The sequence below is a fragment of the Pelophylax lessonae genome (assembly GCF_965119305.1).
Source record: "Pelophylax lessonae genome assembly, chromosome: 4".
NCBI lineage: Eukaryota > Metazoa > Chordata > Amphibia > Anura > Ranidae > Pelophylax > Pelophylax lessonae.
The window spans coordinates 23,675,598-23,700,030 of NC_138771.1; the positions used below are offsets into that span (position 1 = coordinate 23,675,598).

The window sequence follows — 24,433 nt, forward strand, 5'->3', positions numbered from 1 at the left end:
AACCGGTAGCGATGAATGTGCATGATTATTGAGAGGAAGGTTTCCTTCCAAGTAGGGGGTCAGCGCTGTCACACTTTGAATGACAATTACTCAGTCATGCAAAACCGTACCCAAATTACATTTTTATCATTTTGTGAGACAGATAGAGCTTTTTTTTGGTGGTATTTAATCCACTCTGGGTTCTCTTTTTTTTTTTTTGCTATGTAAACCAAAAAATACAAAAAAAAAAATTTAAAAAAATGTTTTTTCTTAGTTTCTTAATTTTTAAAAAAATTTGCAAATAAATAATCTTTTTTCATAAATTTAGACCAAAATTTATTCTGTTACATTTCTTTGGTAAAATAACCCAAATCAATGTTTAAAGGGTAACTCCACTTTCGTGGGGAAAAAAATTAGCAAATAAAGAAAAAACAATATAGCGTATACAAATCGTATTGTAATTGAATGTTATTAAAAATGACCTTTCCTTTTCAATCTGCAGCTGTTGTAATTTTCTGAAAATGCAATGCAATATGGCCGCCTGGAGGTGTTCTGTACACAGAATGTATACTGACCACACACCCAGAAACATCATTTCCTGCTTGTGTGATTGGCTCACCAATTTTCCCAGAAGTCTGCACTAAGATACAAGTCAGATTTCTGGCATCCCCTGCAACATAAATGTCATTTTTGGTGAGATACTCCCAATAGGAACACATCTAAAGGGATGCAGGCCCAGCACATTTCCTCATTAGAGTCCTGCAGCTGCCACAGCTGATAGATAATTATGAAACCACTCCCATTTGACCCACTCAGCACAGAGGCACAGAGGAACAAACAATGATTTCTTCAGAATAACAGAAGGTAGGAATCTGCAACAAAGTTTGTTAAAATCCTTATAATTTACAGAAATCACCCAGAGCATAAATGAACAAAAATATAGTTATGTTAGTACATTACACTCTTGAAGGCGGTCGCAATTCTTCCCCACCTTTCTTTTATTAAAGGAAAGGAGAGCTGTAGGGGGGTAGGAGTGAAAGGAGGAAGAAGAAGGGAAGGAAGGGGTAAAGAGGAAGAAACAAAAAAAAAGGGGGGGGGTAGAACGGTAAGGTCTGGGCCCCCCTTTTGAAATGACGGAGCCCGGGCCCAGTACAGGAGGGCTGGCTGTGCAGCCTTACTAGTGGCCCTGTGTCCTAGTATACACTGCATTTTAGCACATTATGGCAGATTTAGCAATCAAACAAAGTCCTCTAGCCCGTGGCAGCTGGTGCTCCATGGGCCGGGGGGTGTACGGACCACACCATACGCCCCCCGCCACCAGCTCCAGCCCACACACCTTACCCCCCCCCTTCCCCGGTTGCTGGCTCACTCACCCTGGGCAGGCTGCAGCAGCAGCTTCCCCCTGCGTCTCCTCCCCCTCGGCCAGTAGCATGGCCTCTCCTTTCGGCCAATCAGGAAACGGGTCTCAGTACCAGGTTCCTGATTGGCCAGGAGGAGAATCAGTGTGGCAATTGCAAATATTTGCTATTGTCACATAAATGGGTGGGCTCAGGGCACAGTGCTCTGTGCCCCGAGCCCACCCTTTTTTGAAGCCTATTAGAGCCTCTAGCTCTAATCACGTGCTTAAAAAAAAAAAAAAACCCCATTGAAATCCATGCATCCGGCGCCCTGCATGTAGATTAGGGGGCCGGACACATGGATGGGGGGGGGGGGCGCCACTGCCTCTAGCACTTAGCTCTCAGCGCTCCCGCTGGTCACCGCAACTTCCATCTTCCTCCGGGTTTGCTCTGTTCAGCCACCTGAACAGCTGGATCACCTACTTCCGCGCATACGCACAGGAGTCACATCATTACGGCACAGAGCGGTGCCATACATGTACACTGAGCTGTGCAGGCGTGTAATTATTGTTGACAGGCAGAGGGAAACATTTATAACAGAATAGAACAATAGGGCCCCTTCTGTCATAAAAAAACACTACCAGGCCCGGATCTCGGGGGGGGGGGTGCTGGGGTGGGCTGTGCATCCCCCAGATTTAAGTTGTGCCCCCTCCCAGTCTCAGAGTGCATCCACTCATCATGAGACTTGAAAGGGGCAATTAATGAAATAGGAGTCTGATGGGGACATTTGATGTGAGTGAACACTTGGATGGATACATTTGATGTAAGGGGGCACTCTGATGGGGGCAACTGATGTAAGGGAGCACTCTGATGGGGCAACTGATGTAAGGGGGCACTATGATGGGGATATTTAATGTAAGAGGGCACTCTGATGGGGACATTTAGTGTACGAGGTCACTCTGATGGGGACATTTAGAGTAAGGGGGCACTCTGATGGGGAAATTTAGTGTAAGGGGGCACTCTGAGGGTGGTAATTGATGTAAGGGGGCACTCTGATTAGGCAACTGATGTAAGGGGGCACTCTGATTAGGCAACTGATGTAAGGGGGCACTCTGATTAGGCAACTGATGTAAGGGGGCACTCTGATGGGAGGCAGTTGATGTAAGGGGGCACTCTGATGGGAGGCAGTTGATGTAAGGGGGCACTCTGATGGGAGGCAGTTGATGTAAGGGGGCACTCTGATGGGAGGCAGTTGATGTAAGGGGGCACTCTGATGGGAGGCAGTTGATGTAAGGGGGCACTCTGATGGGAAGCAGTTGATGTAAGGGGGCACTCTGATGGGAAGCAGTTGATGTAAGGGGGCACTCTGATGGGAGGCATTTGATGTAAGGGGGCACCCTGATGGGGACATTTAATGTAAGAGGGTGGTAATTGATGTAAGGGGTCACTCTGCTGGGGGCAATTGACATAAGGGTCACTCTGCTGGGGGCAATTGACATAAGGGTCACTCTGCTGGGGGCAATTGACATAAGGGGCACTCTGCTGGGGGCAACTGACATAAGGGGCACTCTGCTGGGGGCAATTGACATAAGGGGCACTCTGCTGGGGGCAATTGACATAAGGGGGACTCTGGGGGGGGGCAATTGACATAAGGGGCACTCTGATGGGGGCAACTAATGCAAGAGAGCACTCTGATGGGGACATTTAATGTAAGAGGGCACTCTGATTGGGGATATTTAATGTAAAGGGGCACTCTGAGGGTGGTAATTGATGTAAGGGGGCACTCTGAGGGGGTAAATTGGTGTAAGGGGGCACTCTGAGGGGGTAAATTGGTGTAAGGGGGCACTCTGATGAGAACAGTTGATGTAAGGAGGGACGCTTATAAGAACTCTGATGTAAGGGGGCACTCTAGTCTTAAGAGAATATGCCAACTGTGTAGCAGACAGGGTGATCAACATGTCATAAAAGGTCGAAATCAACTTGCATGACTCACAAGGGGGGCACTCTGAGGAGGGCAATTGGTGTAAGAGGGCACTCTGAGGGATGCAATTGATGTAAGGGGGCACTCTCATGACGACTGTTGATGTAAAGGGGCACTCTGTTGAAGACAGTTGATGTAAGGAGGGACTCCTACAAGAACCTTGATGTAAGCAGGAACACTGATGAGGACTCTTGATGTAAAGAGGGGCTTTGATAGGGACACCTTATATAAAGGGTCACAGGTTCTGTTCAATCATCCTAATCTAATAACAATCTTATATACATATATAGTTCACTCCTGCACCGCCTCTGCACTACCTGTCAGACGTTACTCCCGGGTTGTGACTCGTGATGCAGAAGCGTGCCGAGTGAACAAGGAATACTGGTTTCCTGCATCTCTGTCACAGTATTGACATTATGCCGTCTGACTTATTTTACTGCACTCTCAAATACCATCGGCTAGATCTGGCCCTAGGCTGGGCTTAAAGGAGCTAAAGTGTTACTAAACCCAGGAGCCTGCAGTCACTATATCTGGTCTTCCACAGTACACAGAACATGGAATTGCAATCATTTTAGTAAATATAAACCGTTAATACCTTTTCTCATCAGCAGTATATAGCAGTCTTGTGACTGCTATCAGTGTCTGCTTAAAGCTTGTAGGAGGAGTTTTCATTCTCTTACACTTGTCCTATGAGAATGCAGGACCCCCGACCCTCTGTCTGGACAATGCGGATTGTGCTGATCACATGCACTCTCCCAAGAAAAAAAACTCTTCAGCAATACACACCAAACTGAGCATGTGCAGAGTGAGTGCCAAGGCTCTGTTCTATCAGGAGATGGATTAAGGACAGTGGAAGAAGGGGAGGATCAGAGGAGACAGGATCAAACAACCTTTTTACACAATGCAGAGGATTAACCCCTTAGGTTTCACAGTGACTAGAACAAGCGTGCTTTACTGCATATACAGACTGATTTTACTGTTGTGGGTTTAGTAACACTTTAAAGCGGTAGTATATCGCTTTTTTTGACTTAACTACAGGTAAGCCTATATTAAGGCTTACCTGTAGGTACAATTAATATCTCCTAAACCTGCACAGTTTAGGAGATATTACCACTGCATGCAGCCGCTGACAAGTGCGGCGCATGCGCTCTGAAGGTCCGGCGGACCTTCAGAGTTCCTTGCCGGGAATTGTCGGAAAATTACTCCCGCGTGCAAGCGCGGGAGTGACGTCATCGTGGCTCCGGCCACTCACAGCGCCGGAGCCGCGGAACCCGGAAGAGACGCCGTGGGATCATGTCAGCTCCCACAGCGGTGTCCGGGGGTCCGTGTCGGGGCTTCGTTCTAAGGTAATTCATAATGAGCTAGTATGCGATGCATACTAGCCCATTATGCCTTTGTCTTGCAGGGTTTTTTGTCAAAGTTTACTACCGCTTTAACAGCAAATCAACACACATGTATTTTAAATGCATTGAGATAAGTTTTTTATGTGCAGCATGTTGTGAGAGGACCCGTATGAAATGTGATATTTTTTTGCTAAAAATGCCAAAACAATCTATCTTAGTTCTGTAGAACAGGCAGTGTTGTGGTGGTTTGGTATTCTTATTTTCAGAGAACAGACATGCTGAGTAATAGGGGACATAGCAAAATATAATTGCGAACAAACACAAACGCCAACAAATCCTATAAAAAAAAAACAAAAAAAACCCAGAAAATTCCTTAAACTGGTGGGACCTGAAAAGTTTGGGGACATTAAAAGGAGAAAAAAAGTTTATGGTTGGAACGATTTTTGCACTCATATTTAAAGTGATTGTAAAATCTCTTGAAAATGTTATACTTACCTCCTCTGTGCAGTTGGTTTTGCACAGGGCAGCCCGGATCCTCCTCTTCTCGGGTCCCTCTTTGGCTCTCCTGCCCCCTCCCTCCTGTTAAGTGCCCCCACAGCAAGCAGCTTGCTATGGGGGGCACCCGAGCTGAGTCACGGCTCCCTGTGTCCATTCAGACACGGAGCCGCGACCCGGCCCCTCTCTCAACTCATTGGCTCACTGAATTTGATTGACAGTAGCGAGGGCCGATGGCGCTGCGCTGCCATCTCAGCCAATGAGGAGGGAGAGTCTCAGGCAGCTGAGACACTCCTGCAACATTGCTGAAGCGAGATGGGCTCAGGTAAGTATTTGGGGGGGGGGGGGGCGGAGGGGGCTTCTGCCTTTACAATCCCTTTAAATCTCAAATCCAGGTATGATCTGTATTGCAGTGACATTGGTCCAGCTTGGCACGATATAAGTCTGCATATCTCATTCCTGAGAGGCCACTGGGGAAGCCGACAATCACTGTAATAGTTGAAGCTACTGCAGGGATGGCCGTGATCTTCAGGATTCTGTGTTGAGTGGTTTCCCCTCTGCACACTGACCATAGGGGGTCGTTCTTGACACCACCGCCATTCACAGAACACCTTGTACTTTTTCAATGAACACAAGATGTTCCCTGATTGGACAAGGGGGAGAGGAGGAGTGGAAGGGCCGGTGCTTAGCTATTTCGTGCCATGGACAAGACTAACACTTTCAGCAACCCCCCCTCTCCTTGCCCGCCCCCCCCCCCCCCACCCAGGAGGTGTCATTAGCCTTGCTTAGGGCTGTGCAGGTGACAGGATCAGAGTCCCGCCTCCTCTGCCTCCCCAGCTGTGCCCACCTCCTCCGCTGACCCTATGCCCACCTCCTCCGCTGACCTCATGCCCGCCTCCCCAGCTGTGCCCGCCTACTCTGCTGACCTCATGCCCGCCTCCCGAGCTGTGCCCACCTACTCTGCTGACCTCATGCCTGCCTCCCCAGCTGTGCCAACCTCCTCCGCTGACCTCATGCCCACCTCCCCAGCTGTGCCAACCTCCTCCGCTGACCTCATGCCCACCGCCCCAGCTGTGCCCGCCTACTCCACTTGGCCCTCCTCACAGGCTGGGCTGCTGCTAACCTCCTATGCTGCAGCCATGATGGATGTCCTCCACGGCTGCTGCCTTCGCTGCAGTCAGTCAGTGCCCTAGCCCTGTCTAGGGCCCCTTGTGTTCCCTGGCCAAGCTAAAGGGGAAGTCAGTGGGACGTGGCAGCAGTGCGCCCTAGGCAAGTGCCTGGTTTGCCTAGCAGCATTGCCCACTCTGAGGGGCGATAACATCACAATCTTCACCTCGCCCAGTCAGAAAACGCCTTCTTCTCATCAAAAAAAAATACAAGGTGTTCTGTAAATGGTGGCAGTGCTGAGCAAGTAAACCCCTGTAATCAGTGTGCAGTTGGTTGGCACAGGACACAGAACATTGCGCCACAGGACCCAAAGATTGATTTACTTCAATAACAGTTATGCAGTTGGGAAGAGTTACTTCTTCACTGACCTAGTCCAAATCTCATGGTGTCTTCAAACTCATTTATATTCATGCCGCCGCATCATATTCAGCTACATACCCCAGGCAAATAGTTTAAGGATTAACCAACATGACTTCACACAGGATGTCCTGGAGTGCTAAAAATATCTATGGGTAGTCTGAGAAATGCTACACAACAGCTATTCTGTTATCCAAAGCCTTAACTCTATACTGCATATGTCAGCATTTGACAATGAACATGTACATAAAGGGTTGTTCCCTTTACCTTGTCCACCTTGTCTACTTTGATGTTCTCCAGATCCTCCATGATGAACTCCAGGACGGTGATGTGACCTCTCTGTGCTGCACAGTGGAGCAGATTGAGTCCATTCTGAAAATGTAATAGTTAAAAATTCACTAAACCTCAAAAAAAAGCGAAACGTTTCTAATAATGGCAGTAAGTTCCATATTGTGGGTGCTGCATACTAGAATACACGGGATACAAAAGATTTTGAGATGACTGTGGGCACTGGTAATTTTTCATTTTACAGGAGTGTCTGGGAATATTGGTAACCAAAAATTCCTAAAAACAACTGTTAATTAATACAACCAACCAAGGTAAATAGGACTTTAGACATACCACCGGTAACCATACTATACAATAGATTCCAATATATTTAAAAGATATCAAAATTATTTGAATATATAGAGTAGAGGAATGGTCGCACTCCCATAATATGCAATCAGAATTTATTATTAAAGTAAAAAAAAGGCACATGATGTAACAGGCATCATGCAAGGGACAAAAGGATGACACGTTTCACGCGACTAAGCGTGGTTTGATAAAGCAAAAAAAAAAAAGCAGCTGGGCAATTCATTGAAGTCTATGGCGGTCGCCCCAAAGAAGCTCCGGACCCTTTTTCTAAGTCGGAGCGACTTGTGTCGCTCCTATTAGAACGGGTCCGCAGCTTCCCTATGGGAGGCGACCTACGGCGACCTGTGAGGCGACCAGGTCGCCTCACAGGTCGCCTTAGTGTGAACGGGGGCTTAAACACTAAAAAACAAACATTGTTTCTTTTTTGTATCTTTCTGTTTCTTCATCTATAAATCAAAGGGATGAACTTTGATCCGCAGATGAAGTCAGTTTAAAGCAACCTGTCAAGTGTTTGTGTTTTTTTAATAAATGTTCCTCTGTTTAACCCCTATTACCCCTTAATTTACTTTAATCAGCCTTAATTAACTCCCTATTCTCCTCCATTTGTTTCCTATTTTCCTGCTGATTATTTTTTTTATAAACGATTATTAATTAAAACTTTTTTTTGTTTGCTTTGGTCGTTAATATTTTTACACCTTTAATATACATTTACACGTTTCACATTGAAAAAAAACAACATTTAGGCTGCATTCACATGTCAGCGTATGGATCGCGGGCAGAATTGCGCAATGTTACCGCGATTCGGCAGGCGGAAATCGCGGCAACATCGCTCAGGGTGCTATTGCAAATCAGGGGCAACGCACAGGCGTCCCGCGATTTGCAATGATTTCCGGATCGCGGGCGGAATCGCGGCGATTCTGCCCGCGATCCATACGCTGACATGTGAATGCAGCCTTAAAAAAAATGAATTTGTTTCATTTGTAAATAACTTTTCAATACTTTGTACCATTGCTTACAGCTGAAGTGTAAACAAAACAGTTGCGGTAGGTATCAGTAATTAGTATCGGCAAGTACTAAATGAAAGTATTGGAACTCATTAAAAAAATGGTATCGGTGCATCCTTGAGGCAGGGCTACACATTTCATGGGTTTAGCCGCTTCTTTAGGATCAACAAGGATTTTTTTCAAAGGAATATATCAATAATCATAAAGATATTTACTTAATCATACTTAGGGCAAAGACAGCATAGAATATGAGGTGGTCTCTGTTGGTCTAATGCGTCTTCCAGCCCATGGGAAAACAACCAGAAGATCTCTAAGGGCTCTTTCACACGGGCTTTCCGTATGTCCGCAAATCATCCTATTTTTTTGCGGATGATTTGCGGACATAATGTAAGTCTATGGCATCGCTGACATCCGATTTCCTTCCTTTCAGTTCTGTTCCGTTTTTTCGAACGGAACAGAAGCCGATTTTTCCTCCGTTCAAAAAATGGAAAGGAAGGAAAATCGGATGTCAGCGGTGTCATCCGCTGACATCCGCAATCCCCATAGACTTACATTAGGTCCGCATATCATCCGCAAACGGATGGGATGATATGCGGACCTACAGAGCGGATGACAGAAATGTCATCCGCTCCGTGAAAAAAAAAAAAAAAAAAAGGACCGCAGCGGAGCTCTCACACGGTAAGCCCGTGTGAAAGAGCCCTAACACTCAAAATAAATACCTATGTTTATGGCCCTCTTATGCCTCGTACACACGCATCGATTATTGGCCGGGAATTTTTGGCCAACGTCCGATCGGCCGATCTTCGGCTTGTTAGTATGATGCTTCAGACAACCGACTCCGACTTTTCGGCTGAACAAAATCTGGTGTGCAGGCTATAAAATTTTTGTTGGCCGTCAACACAATGGCCGATTTTCCGTCAGTCAGTACAGATTTCAGAAGACAAAAATCTGATGAGCAAGACTGGGTATGCTCAGAGAACAAAAAACACACGAAAAGTAAACCAACACATGACATCACTTCTGAAGTAGATTTTTGTTGGCCGAGAAAATTCATGTGCAGTCTAGGCACATTCCAACCAACGAAACACCTCTCTGGACAAAAGTCGGACGATCGGTCGGCCGATAATCATTGCGTGTGTACGAGGCATTAGAATGCCCTATTAGATAGTATATATAGCTCAATATAAAGATAAAACTGGATCTGTGCATATATATCAATGGCCAGATCTTATGAGAAAAGTAAAGCTGTTAAGTCGCTTCATGACTCAATTCAAAATTTGAAGCCAGCAGGCTTACTTTACCTTCCATATGTTCATCAAAAATCTCTGCAAAGTGTCCTCATGGCCCTGGGACCACTTAATGTTCTATGCTGTCTTTGCCCTAAGTATGATATAGGAAATATCTTTATGACTCTTGCTATATTCCTTTGAAAAAAAAAATCCTTGTTGGTCCCGAAAAAGCGGCTAAACCCACAAAATACATAGACCTTCCTCAAGGATACATTATAATGTCTGTAAAAAAATACCTATGTTTTTGGTTTCTTAAATGGTACATTTCGATTTTAAACATATATTCAAATAAATGTATTATATATATATATATATATATATATATATATATATATATAGAGAGAGAGAGAGAGAGAGAAAACTATTGTATAGTATGGTTTCTAAAGTCCCAGTTAACTTGGTTGGTTGTATCTATGTATCAGGATGATACCTTGGTGGACCACTCACATTTATGAATGACTGAGAACACCCCACCTTCAATATCCTAATTACTGCACATGAACTATTGATTACATTTTAATCAATAGGTCAGTGTGGGAACTGAAAAACTACACATCAATGCACCTTTGATATAAACTAAAATATGCCCCCCTGGAAAAGCAAATTGAAAATGGGTTAGTAATAAGACAGATGAAGGTCGTAAAAGCAACCATTAACAAAAAGCTTCCCAGATCTTTTTTAAGCTGATGGGTGGGCGGATCTTTTGCTTCCAGCCCCCACATTTTTTGACTAGGGCTCTTTCCCTCCAAATGGAAGACCAACCGACTTTATATCCACTCGGGGCGTATTTCCAATTCATACATTTTCTCAACAACCCAGTCAACCGCCCTCATCATACCTGGTGTATTACAGAATTCAAATGCCTCTGCTACTTCACCTCCCCACAAAGACACCTTATATCTCAGATTTCTGCCAAGCTCTTTGATAATAACCAACCCGACGGAGATGCAGACGCAGTGGGGTGGAATAGAGACCTAGACTTGCACCTTACGGAAAACAAATGGTTGAAGATGAACATTCATTTACTTAAAGGGTTCAATAACCTTAACATTCAAGAAAAAAAAAATCACAAAGTTAGATCCCATTGGCACCACACCCAACACGCCTTCACGCCATCTCACCTTCCATTCCAGATACTTGCTGGCGATGCCACTCCAACAGAGGCTCATTCATGCATATCTGGTGGCAGTGCCCTTAGATTCAACCCTTCTGGACCCAAGTTCACTTCCTGATAGGGCAGATCACTGGCTGTGACTTACCTTTCAACCCAGCTGCTTTCTTACACCACACCAATTACAAGCTTTGCCTCACAATACATCTTCTTAACGCAGCAAAAACACTTATTCCTAGGCTATGGAAATCGAGTACAGTATCGGAGATCTCTGTCTGGCTTCATAGAATCAACCAAGTGGGAGAGATGGAGGAACTAATGCACATCAACAAGGAAACCATGTCCTCGTACATTTCAACTTGGACTTGATGGTTTTTGATTAGACTCGGATGAATACTAACAATATCAACCTTCCCAGCCATCAACCTGAAAGACCACAACAAGTGACGTCATACACCATTCTTGTGACTATAGTCCTGCTTGTCTGAATATAAATACTCCGGGAGATTCCAGTGGATCTCCCCCCCCCCTCCCTCTCCCCCAACCTTCCACTCCCCATCCTATTACCCTATTACACAGAGGCCTTGGTGTATGAAAGCTCAAACTGTGTGGAAACCTTGTGAAGACCCTTTTTCCCTTCTCCATCTTCCTACCACCTATTTCCCCTTTTTACTCTCTCTATTAGTATCTAGAATTTATGTATATCCCAAATAGTTATTAGAATCTATGTATTTCCATTTGTAAAAAAACCCAACCCTTATTTTAGGATCCAGTTGTCCTTCATTAGAATCAAGACACCCCAAACAGGGCATGTTCTACAATCAGTCTCCAGGATCATGTACAGGCTACACACATGGTCCGAGAACTTAAGATTTGAATTTCCAAGGTTTAGACCAGCTTGACATGTTTGCTGCCACTGTGCTGGCCTTGTGCCTCTGCCTTGTCTGGGTTCAAGTTCAGCCAGTTACATCACATACACTCTTGCATGTCAGAAATATCTGTTGATCTTAGTCAAAGAGTTACCAGCCTCTGCTTGGAAGGGCGGCTAGATGCAACAAACAACATTGCCTAAGGCATATTGCTTTACGAGTCCCTTTTCTGCTCTTGACTGACTTATGAACAAGCCTCACCTTATTTTTACAGTTGATTTTCGCTCCGGCATTGACCAGGATCTGCAGAATTTTGAGGTGTCCAAACCACGCCCCCAGTAGTAGAGCATTCATTCCAAACTAGAGGTTCACAAAATGGGCAAGAAACAAGAATATAGTAATGGCAGTGGTCACAAACACTGGATACGTTAGAAAGTTAGTCAACATATAGTTTGCATACTCTAAGAAAGGGGAAAATAAAGAAGAACTAAAGAAAATAAAAGCTGCATAGAAGTTCTGCAACAAGTTCAGCTTTACTTGCTGCCAAAGCCGTCAGCGGGCCAACATGATGGAAGCACAACTAAGTGGCTATAGACCAGTGATGGCGAACCTTGGCACCCCAGATGTTTTGGAACTACATTTCCCATGATGGTCATGCACTCTGCAGTGTAGTTGAGCATCATGGGAAATGTAGTTCCCAAACATCTGGGGTGCCAAGGTTCCCCATCACTGCTATAGACTGTTGGCTACTATGTAATATGGAGGAAAAGAAAAGGTGGAGGTGGTGTGCACAGCAACCAAATTAGACTTGAAATGTTGTATTTGTAGACCAAGTTTAGAATACATACGGAAGGGTCTGATAGGTTCGGGAAACCCAAACCCACTTCTAAAAAGGACTCCATTATGTACCTTAAAAGCTTTGAAATAAAAAAATTAAAAAAAATCTGTACACAAAGTTGCTGAAAAAGATTTTTTAATTTCTCCACCTTTCCTCCGATTTCAAAATTCTACCCACTTTCTCTCCAGTTTGTAAAAGAATATAATTAAAGGTAAATATCAAAGTTTATTATATAAAACAATTAAGATAAAAAAAAACAAACAAACATAAAAACTGATACAATATGGCAAAACAAAAACCCACTTGAGCTTCTCTCCAATAAAAACAAAGCAAAATCCATATTTCCCACAAACAGTATTACTTTACTCTTTTATAAAAAGCCTGACAGACTATGGGGTCAATTTATAAAATATTTGCGCAGAAGTCACAAATAACGCTCACAATATTTGTAATATGAGTAAAATTTCAGTTTCCTTTCGCAGGGTGAATGTAACTTTCCCCAACATTCAATCCTTTGAGAAAAAAAGGCTAAGTCCCCTTTCACACGGGCGATCAGATCCGATCCGCCTGTCAGTTTTTCAGGCGGACCTGATCGGATGCTCAATGCATCCCTATGGGGCACGAGTGTCAGCGGAGACATCCTCTGACACCCGCTGCTATCCGATCCGATACTGTCCATGAAATCCAGACGGATGGAAACCCTATTTTCCATCCATCTGGAGGATCGGATGGGATTGGATGAGAACGGACAGGTGGTCCATTCTCATCCAATCTTCCCATAGAGGAGAGCAGGGATCTGATAGCTCCCTCTCTGCACACAGAGTGGAGACAAGAGCTGTCATCCGCCTGCTCAGCGGGGATCGGCGGATCATTCCCCCCGCTGAGCAGAACGGACTCCGTGGGGCAGTGCGCCCATGTGAAAGGGGCCTTAACGTGGTTGTAAAGGCTGAAGGTTCTATGCATGAAGGTAAAAAACCTTCAGTGTGCAGCTCCCCCCTCAGCCCCCCTAATACTTACCTAAGCAAGATCTCCATCCAGCTCTCCCGGTTCTCTCGCTCCTCATTGGCTGAGATGCAGCAACAGGAGCCATTGGCTCCCGCTGCTGTCAATCAAAAGTCAGTGAGCCAATGAGGAGAGAGAGGGGGCAGGAATAGGCCACGGCTCTGTGTCTGAATGCACACACAGAGCAGCGGCTCGGCTCGGGTGCCCCTATAGCAAGCTGCTTGCAGTGGGGGCAATTAGCAAGGGGGAGGGGCAAGGAGCGCCAGCGAGGGACCTGAGAAGAAGAGGATCTGGGCTGCTCTGTGCAAAACCAACTGCACAGAGGAGGTAAGTATAACATGTTTGTTATTTTTAAACAAAAAAAAAAACAAGACTTTAATATCACTTTAAGAACCAAAAAAGTTAAACCAATAGAGAAATTTGCCTAACAGTACGGGCTAATAATATTCAACCAGAAGAGAAAATAATATGAGGGTGACCTCTGCTCTGTAAACTAAGGGGTGTCTTTATTAAAAAAAGAAATGGCAGAGCTATTCATCCTGTAAAACTGCATATATATTCAGATCCTTAGAGAGTTCTTTGCCATGAGGTGCCAAGCTGAACTTCCAGTGACCAGTATGAGAGAGTGAGAGCGATAACACCAAATTTAACACACCTACCCCCCATTCACACCTGAGACCTTGTAACACTAACGAGTCACATGACACGGGGGAGGGGAAATGGCTAATTGGGCCCAATTTGGACATTTTCACTTAGGGGTGTACTCACTTTTGTTGCCAGCGGTTTAGACATTAATGGCTGTGTGTTGAGTTATTTTGAGGGGACAGCAAATTTACACTGTTATACAAGCTGTACACTCACTACTTTACATTGTAGCAAAGTGTCATTTCTTCAGTGTCGTCACATGAAAAGATAGAATAAAATATTTACAAAAATGTGTGGGTGTACTCACTTTTGTGAGATGCTGCATTTCCTCTTCTGGTTGAATGTAGTCTATAGTGTTAGGCCCCTTTCACACAGGCGGACCGTTCAGATCCGCCTGTTTGTTTTTTTGGCGGATCTGAACGGTCCCCCCATGCATCCCTATGGGGCATCGGATGTCAGTGGAGACATGTCCGCTGACATCCGACCTGAACCGATCCGTCAAATATGGACGGATGGAAACCCTATTTTCCATCCGCCCAGCGGATTGGATGAGAACGGACGTTCCCATCCGATTTCCCCCATAGAGATGCATGGGGAACTGACAGCTCTGTCTCTGCACACAGCACGGAGACACAGCTGTCAAAATGTTTTCCGTTTATTCAAATCAATTCAAGTTTTTCTTATTCCATTTAAATTCGAATGGAATTCCATGCAGATCAAATTATATTCGAATTTTGGAAGATGGTTATATTCTTTCTATTCCATTCTATTCTAGTTGTTTTTATTCTATTCTTTCATTTTCTATTCTATTCTTTTCTATTCTATTCTATTTTATTCAAATGTATTCTATTTAAATTTCTGAATATAGTAATATTGTTATTCTTTCTATTCTATTCTTTTTGTTGTTTAATCTTTTCCATTCTTTTCTATTCTATTTTACTTTCTATTCTTTTCTAATCTATTTTTTTCTATTTAAATTCAATTTTTTCCAATTCGAATTTTGAAAGATGCTTATGTTCTACACTATTGTATTGTTTTTTTTTCTATTTTCTTTTCTAATCTATTCTGTTCTTTTATTTTCTGTTCTATTCAAGTTAATTTTATTAAAATTTTGGAAAATCGTTATATTCATTCTATTCTATTTTGTTTAATTTTATTATTTTCTTTTATTTTCTATTATATTTCAATTTATTTTATTAAAATTTTGGAAAATGGTTATATTAATTCTTTTCTATTCTTTTTTTAATTCAATTTTTTTTTATTTCATTCTCAATTCTATTTCAATTTATTCTTCTTAAAATTCGAATTTCAGAAGATGGTTATATTTCTATTTTATTCTATTCTATTTTTTATTCTATTCTATTCTTTCTATTTCTTTCCCTTATTTTCTATTCTATATTATTCTCTTTGGAAATTCATATTCGATTCAAAAACAATTTGAATTCAATTCGAATTGAAAACGATTCAAATTTTGTCCAAAATTTTGATTTGTTATTTCAGATTTGTTTATATTCGTTACTATTGTAATTCAGGAAATTCTGACACATCTGAATAATGAAAAATCAATCCAAATTTTAATTCGGAACTGAACAAACCGCAGATGTCTAGGGAAGAAAAATGTCCCAAGAAGTCCCAACCCTCTAATTGCCGCTTTTGCTGTACAGTCTGGCCTGTTAAATTAATTTGAAAAATAACAGACTTACTGGCTGGATCACCAGGTGAAAATAAAAGGGGGAAAAAAGGGCTAAAAAAAAAAAAGAAAAGGAATGCAGCCACATCTAAGAATTGTTAAGATGCAATATAATAAATTTATGTTTGGGGGATGCTTGTGATTTTGGAGGAGTTGCTTAGTGTATTATGGTTTTACATTTTGATGCTTTACATTTATTTTATTTTTTTTATTTTTGTTTTATTTGAAGGTCATCGAAGAAGTGAGCAGGTATTCGAAGAGCTGACGCCTTATTAAAATATGTAAAATCACTGAAGCCCTGACATTGTGTTACAGGTGAGTGTAAAGGGGAATTGCACTTTGGGCAGTGCCGGAACACCCAGGAGACACCAGGGCGAACGTGCCAAATTGCAGCCCCCCCCAATGTATAAGCATTATGTGTTAGCAAAGATCCCCTCCCCCCCCCCCCCAAAAAAATCAATCATCAATCTGCATGCCTACTCCTAAGCATAAATTACCCCTTCTCCCAGCACAAATATTTGCCCTCCACCCGCCCCTCCCCAGGTCAAATCCTCCCTCTCCCCATATGCCCCCAACACAAACCTCTCTCCCAAAAAAACACATACAAAAAAAAAAACCCTCCAAGCAGAAATCCTCTCTCCTGCCTCCAAATCCCCCCTTCCAGCACAAATTCCCCTCCCCCAGTACCCCATTCTAACACAAATTCTCCCCACAAATTTCCCCTCCTAGCACAAATAGCCCCCAATTATCCCTACTAGCACAATTCCCCCCCCCTACCATTATACTTTATTTTTTTAACACAAAGCCCCCCCCCCCCCCCCCCAGCACACAGCCTCTTTCCTCACACCCCTTCCAAACACAAATCCCCCAAAATCACCACTCCTAGTACACCTCCCAAATTTGCCACTCCCAGTACACATCCCAAATTTACCTACTTAGAAAAATTCTTACCCCCTGCCGCCTCCCAAATTCCCCTTCTCAACACAAATTCTCTCCCCCCCCCCCAACACCGCCTCTTCCCCCACCTCCCTTCCAAACACAAATCCCCCAAAATCCCCACTCCCAGTTCACCTCCCAAATTTGCCCTCCTAGAACAATTCTTACCCCCTGCCGCCCCCACATTCCCCTTCTCAACATAAACCCTCCCCCCCACTTCTCCTTGTGGTGCCCCCCCACCTCACAGTGCCCAGATCAGCCGCCCCTCCTGCCCACCCCTTGTCACGGGCCTGATTCTGGGGGTCACCTGACACATACACAGTCCTCCTCATCCACGGGCACGTCATGTTCCAGCAGCAGTCTGACAGCTTGCTCTTGCCCAGCTCCAGCCGCCCAGTGTAAGGCTGTCCTGTCTACCTGAAACACAAGTAAAGGAAGAAGAAAGAGACGATGATCCAGTGTCTGTCCGATAACGGAGCCTGGGGCAACCAGGTGACATTGTTACTGCTGGCAGGATCCTGACACAGGCTGACGTTTCTCAATGTTTGCTCACATCTCTGTCTGTTTGTTGTGTGCAAAGTGAATCTGCCCTACCCTACTTCTTCCATACACGTGGCTGTTGGTATTTCCAATTTCTCTGCATGGAATGGAATGAAAACTAAAGACTGATCACCCGACAACTGATCACCAGACAAGTGATCACCCGTCAAGTGATCACCCGTCAAGTGATCACCCGTCAAGTGATCACCCGTCAAGTGATCACCCGTCAAGTGATCACCCGTCAAGTGATCACCCGTCAAGTGATCACCCGTCAAGTGATCACCCGGCAACTGATCACCCGGCAACTGATCACCCGGCAACTGATCACCCGGCAACTGATCACCCGGCAACTGATCACCCGGCAACTGATCACCCGGCAACTGATCACCAGGCAACTGATCACCCGGCAACTGATCACCCGGCAACTGATCACCCGGCAACTGATCACCCGGCAACTGATCACCCGGCAACTGATCACCCGGCAACTGATCACCCGGCAACTGATCACCCGGCAACTGATCACCCGGCAACTGATCACCCGGCAACTGATCACCCGGCAACTGATCACCCGGCAACTTATCACCCGGCAACTGATCACCCGGCAACTGATCACCCGGCAACTGATCACCCGACAACTGATCACCCGACAACTGATCACCCGGCAACTGATCACCAGGCAACTGATCACCAGGCAACTGATCACCCGGCAACTGATCACCCGGCAACTGATCACCAGGCAACTGATCACCAGGCAACTGATCACCCGGCAACTGATCACCAGGCAACTGATCACCCGGCAACTGATCACCCGGCAACTGATCACCAGGCAACTGATCACCCGGCAACTGATCACCCGGCAACTGATCACCCGGCAACTGATCACCCGGCAACTGATCACCCGGCAACTGATCACCCGGCAACTGATCACCCGGCAACTGATCACCCGGCAACTGATCACCCGACAACTGATCACCCGACGACTGATCTACTGTGTTCCTATCAAAATATTAAGGCTCCATTCAAATTAGTGGGACTTGTCATCAGAGTTGCCACCTCATCCCTTTAAACCCAAACACATATTAATCACTTCAGTCGCGGAAGATTTTACCCCCTTCCTGACCAGGCCCAATTTTGTGATTCGGCACTGCGTTACTTTAACGGACAATTGCGCGGTCGTGCGACGCTGTACTCAAACGAAATTGACGTCCTTTTTTTCCCCACAAATAGAGCTTTCTTTTGGTGGTATTTGATCACCTGTGCGATTTTTATTTTTTGCGCTATAAACAAAAAAAGAGCGACAATTTTGAAAAAAAAAAAACAATATTTTTCACGTTCTGCTATAGGACATTCCCCACAACAAAATGTAAAAATCAATATTTTTTAACATTTTAGGCCAATTTTTTTCTGCTACATATTTTTGGTAAAAAAAAAAAAAAAAAAATCGCTATAAGCGTATAAGAGGAAAGATGTATGTAATTTTTATTGTTTTTTTTTTTTTTTACTAGTAATGGCGGCTATCAACGATTTTTAACGGGACTGCGACATTGTGGCGAACAGGTTGGACCCCTAACTGACATTTTTGACACTTTTGGGGGGACCAGTGACATTACTACAGTAATCAGTGCTAAAAATATGCACTGTTACCGTAATAATGCCATTGTCAGGGAAGGGGTTACCACAGTGGGTGATCAAGGGGTTAAATGTAAGCCTAGGGGAGTGTGTAACTGTATGGGGAAGGGAATGATCACAGATAGAAGGATCACAGGGGCTCTGTGATCATTCCAGAGAGAAGAACGGTCAGCTGTGTTTACAACAGCCGCCCGTCCTTCTCTCTCAGCGGGAAGCGATCGCGGGTGTCAGGCGGCAATCTGAGCCGTCTGTCCCGTGCATCGGAGTCCCTGCTGCTAAGTGGCAGCAGGCGCGCGACTGACGTAGGGCCACGCCTGGCTTGGCTGCGCAAACTGCTGTACCTGTATGGTGGTTCGCAGGAGCGCTCCTAGGTGCACGCGCCTGCCCCCCATTAGAAAGTAGGGAAGCCAATCCACGGGACCGGTGGCAGCAATTGTTTTACTGGGGCAGGCTGCGCAAATCGATGTAGGGGTATGGGGGTGTAAGTGGTGCTGGGGGGCGAGCACGTTCCCGACCCGCTAGGCAGCGGGGATGCCGATCCACGGGACCGGCGGCAGCGAATGCCACCGGGCACCCGCAATCACTCCCCACTGAGAGAGAAGGAAGGTCAGCTGTTGTAAACCGTTGTTCTCTCTGGAATGAACACAGAGTGCTATATAGAAGGATCACAGGTCTCTGTGTTGATTCCACAAGTCCCCCCCCCACACAGTTAGAAAACACTCCCCTAGGCTCACACTTAACCCCTTGATCGTCCCTGGGTTAACCCCTTCCCTACCAGTGTCATTATTACAGTAACAGTGCATATTTTTAGCACTGATTACTGTAGTAATGTCACTGGTCCCCCCAAAAGTGTCAAAAATGTCAGTTAGGGGTCCGATCTGTCCGCCACAATGTGGCAGTCCCGCAAAAAATCACAGATTGCCGCCATTACTAGTAAAAAAAAAAAAAAAAATAGACATAAATCTTTCCCCTAGTTTGTAGACGCGATAACTTTTGCGCAAACCAATCGAAATAAGCTTATTGGGATTTTTTTTACTAAAAATATGTAGCAGAAAATAAATTGGCCTAAAAGAATGAAAAAAATTGATTAAAGGTTTTTTTTTTTTTTTAATGGGAATGTTATATAGCAGAATGTGAAAAATATAGTTTTTTTTTCCAGAATTGTTGCTCTTTTTTTGTTTGTAGCTCAAAAAATAAAAACCGCACAGGTGATCAAATACCACCAAAAAAAGCTCTATTTGTGGGGAAAAAAGGACGTCAATTTTATTTGAGTACAGCGTTGCACGACTGCGCAATTGTCAGTTAAAATAACGCAGTGTTGTATCACAAAAAATGGCCTGGTCATTTAGGGGGCAAAACCTTCCAGTCCAGAAGTGGATAATATGTGTTCAGGTTTAAAGGGACGAGGGGGCAACCCTACTTGTCATGCAACTTTGGACATCACAGTTGCATGACAAGTCCTTCCCCATGTTTTCCGCTGATGACCATTCATATAAACTATATTACCAAAAGTATTGGGACGCCTGCCTTTACACACACATGAACTTTAATGGCATCCCAGTCTTAGTCCGTAGGGTTCAATATTGAGTTGGCCCACCCTTTGCAGCTATAACAGCTTCAACTCTTCTGGGAAGGCTGTCCACAAGGTTTAGGAGTGTGTCTATGGGAATGTTTGACCATACTTTCAGAAGCGCATTTGTGAGGTCAGGCAATGATGTTGGATGAGAAGGCCTGGCTCGCAGTCTCTGCTCTAATTCATCCAGGGGGCCCTTCTTGGTTTCTTGGCCCTGAAGGTTCTAGCTATGCCTTTGCATCAGACCTTACCACAGCATGGTACTAGCATAGAAGGGATACTGTACCTACACTGTTCTTCGCTCTGACGTTCACCCCTCTTCCAATCAGCAGCTGCATCTTCTCAATGTTGTTTGTTTTTGCAGCGATGTGGAATTCTTGCTCGGTGCGCAGCACTAAAAGAAAATTCAGGATTAGAAACGTCATTAAAGAACCTACTAAAGACCAACTGCTTGCAGCTCAGCAACCTTTTCAAACACATGCAGCCAAAGTTAAAGTGTTACTACACCCAGGATCCTGCAGTCACTATATCTGCTCTCCCACGGTACACAGAACATGGAAATGCTATTATTTTAGTCAATATAAACTGCTAAATACCTTTTCTCATCAGCAGTATATAGCAGTCTTGTGACTTCTATCAGTGTCTGGTTAAAGCTTGTAGGAGGAGTTTTCATTCTCCTCTGACTGTCCTATGAGGCTGCAGGACCCCTGACTCTCTGTCTGAACAGTGCTGATTGGCCCTGTGCTGATCACATGCACCCTCTCAAGAAAGAAAATCAACTCTCTAGAAATGCACACCAAACTGAGCATGTGCAGAGTGCCCCCAAGGGTCTGTTCTATCAGCAAATGGATTGTAGACAGTGGAAGAAGGGCAGGATCAGAGAAGACAGGATCATACAGCCTTTTCGCACAATGCAGAGGATTAACCCATTACGTTACACAGCAAGCATGTTTTGGATCTTGATGTACGATTGATGCGCAAAAAACTCAGTTGCGCTAATAAGTGCACTTTTGGACATTAATATACGCCAAGCGCAATTAATCCCGTTGTGCTAAAAAGCACAGTTCTCAGCAATTTTGTATAAGGTAATGGAGCGTGCTTTGCAGTACCCAGTAATACAGACACACAGGCTGTTATCACATTGGATGCTCGGTTAAATGTCCTGATGTTGACTGTTCCCATAGACGTGAGGCTATCTGCAGGGAAAGAGCCATGCTGTTTCCACTATGGTGATCAGGCACAGTAGAAAGACATGAGCGTGTATCCCTTCATAAAGGCAGATAGATATCAAAATGATATTGACTTCACAGAGCAAACATATGCCCGCCGAGCGAACAAATATGCCCACCGAGCAAACAAATCTGCACAGTATTGAGCTCCATTTATTTATGGGACAACACAGGGATAATAGCAGAAAGCAACGGCTATACAACATCAGCCAATCAGTTCCAAATGTACAGTCACATGATACAAGTTACTCACATAGAATCAGCCAATGACACACCTGTATACATTCAAATATACAATAGAAAGGGGGAGTACATGATCCTGTATGAGCAGAACAGCATGCACAGCTTCCCGCCATTGGTGCATGGAAAACCACGCACTGCAGTTAACAATGAAACCCGTGTAGCGGAAATCACACCTAACACTACACAATGAGACCAGCGTGTAGAACCGTGAACGCTGCTCTGATCAAACTCGTGCATGCACTCCCGCCACTACTACTAGCATGAATCCCACTCAGCAAAGGCTCAGAGGACAATGCCTAATAGGATTATACTACTGTTCCCATAGACGTGAGGCTGTCTGCAGGGAAAGAGCCATGCTGTTTCCACTATGGTGATCAGGCACAGTAGAAAGACATGAGTGTGTATCCCTTCATGAAGGCAGATAGATATCAAAACCATATTGACTTCACAGAGCAAACATATCCCTGCCGATCGAACAATTCTGCACATTATACAGGGGCCCCTGCTGGTGGTCATATCCTTGCTGCTTGATCCTTGAACTCCACACCGCAATACACATAGATCTCTACCCGCAAACAGACCCGCGCATGGATCGTTTGCCGGCGGAGATGTCTATGTAGAGCGAACACGTCTACACATCTAAAGGAAGGTTTTCACTGCCAGTAATCTTTCCTCAAAGCCGGTTCGGCCGTACATGCTCTAATGAGCATATTGCAAGCAAACCGACAACAGGAGCCATAATAAAAAGCTAAATAAAACACACAATAAAAAATGTCCACACTAATCCTAATAAAATTTCCACAACAAGTATAACAAGCATGTTTTACTGCATATACAGACTGATTTTACTGTTGTGGGTTTAGTAACACTTTAATACTTAGGGGTATATTTATAAAACATTTGCAGGGCAAGGCGTCCTGCAAAACTGCATGCATGCTAGTACAGTACTGTGCAACATTAACCAGTTCCGGACTGCCGCCGCAGTTATACGTCGGTATTATGACGTTAAATACCGGCATTATGGCAGCAGATAACTCCCATAACCCCGGTATTTTTTAAAACTGCCGGTGATCCTCTTTCACATAAGGGTGGTCCCAGCGGCCTCTTGGTTACGTCATCCGAGACCCGATCGAAGCCACATTCGGCTTTGATCAGGACTCTAACCAGCCGGCGGACATGTCGGCTGGTTGCTCTGGTCTCCCACTAGGAGACCCGGGCAGAGCCGCGGAAGGCGGCGGGAGGGGGGGGCATCCCCTCCCGCTCGCTGGGTTAACGATCCAGCGGCTCCCGAGCTACATCGGTCATTACTGCCAGAAAGCCGACCACCGGCTCTAAAAAATGGTACCGGGGTTATGCCTCTAGCTAGAGGCATCACCCCGGTACAACCACTTATAGTCAGCCGATAGGCATCCCAGTCTTAGTCCGTAGGGTTCAATATTGAGTTGGCCCACCCTTTGCAGCTATAACAGCTTCAACTCTTCTGGGAAGGCTGTCCATAAGGTTTAGGAGTGGGTCTATGGGAATGTTTGATCATTCTTCAAGACAAGGTCTGGCTCACAGTCTCCACGCTAATGTATCCCAAAGGTGTTCTATTGGGTTGAGGTCTGGACTCTGTGCAGGCCAGTCAAGTTACTCCACCCCAAACTCGCTCTTCCATGTCTTTATGGACCTTGCTTTGTGCACTGGTGCGCAGTCATGTTGGAACAGGAAGGGGCCCATCCCCAAACTGTTCCCACAACGTTGGAAGCCTGAAATTGGCCCCTTAGTTCCCTTCACCGGAACTAAGGGGCCAAGCCCTGCCCCTGAAAAACAACCCCACACCATAACCTCCCCCCCCCCCCCCCAACTAAATTATTTGGACCAGTGCACAAAGCAAGGTCCATAAAGACATGGATGAGTGAGTTTGGGGTGGAGGAACATGACTGGCCTGCACAGAGTCCTGACCTCAACCTGATAGAACACCTTTGGGGATGAATTAGAGAGCAGACTGTGAGCCAAACCTTCTCCTAGAAGAGTTGAAGCGTTTATAGCTGCAAAGGGTGGGCCAACTCAATATGAACCCTACGGACTAAGACTGGGATGCCAATAAAGTGCATGTAAAGGCAGGCGTCCCAATACTTATGGTAATATAGTGTATATAGTAACACGTTTTAGAGATGAATGCTATATAGCATACCTAGTTGTTATTCTACAGTACAATGCATTGTGAGTTCCAGGGGCTGATCCTATGTATTGATTATAATCAGAGAATGTCTGATCTATTCACAGATACTATTGTTTACTTTCACTAAACTGCAGAAAAATGCAGGTTTGATGTCTTCAGTCTGAATCAGAGATACTCAGACATTCAGTCTCCATGGTATGTGTGCCAATTAAATTCATTTTCTTTTTACATTGTTTCAGCAAACACTAGATGACAGTTACACATAATATATAGAACCATAAAGTGGAATTTCAGGCTAAAGGTAACTAGCCCTAAAATGTCTACTCCCCCCTCTTAACTATGCTGACTACCCTGTGTAAGAAAGATGTATATACTT

At 44.7% G+C, this 24,433-nt stretch overlaps 1 protein-coding gene across 2 annotated transcripts in view; it reads right to left on the minus strand.

Moving 5' to 3' along the window:
* The window catches only part of ANKDD1A (ankyrin repeat and death domain containing 1A), a 139,877-nt gene that overhangs the window by 92,323 nt on the left and 23,121 nt on the right, over positions 1-24,433 (minus strand). The window contains exons 2-5 of one of the 2 annotated variants that reach the window (XM_082256153.1): positions 20,708-20,815; positions 16,998-17,092; positions 11,830-11,928; positions 6,927-7,031 (exon numbers count right to left, since the gene is read on the minus strand). In XM_082256153.1, the coding sequence (XP_082112279.1) occupies positions 6,927-7,031; positions 11,830-11,928; positions 16,998-17,092; positions 20,708-20,815 (407 nt within the window). Of the gene's footprint in view, positions 1-6,926; positions 7,032-11,829; positions 11,929-16,997; positions 17,097-20,707; positions 20,816-24,433 lie in introns of those variants that run through there. The other variant, XM_082256154.1, reaches the window with a different exon arrangement.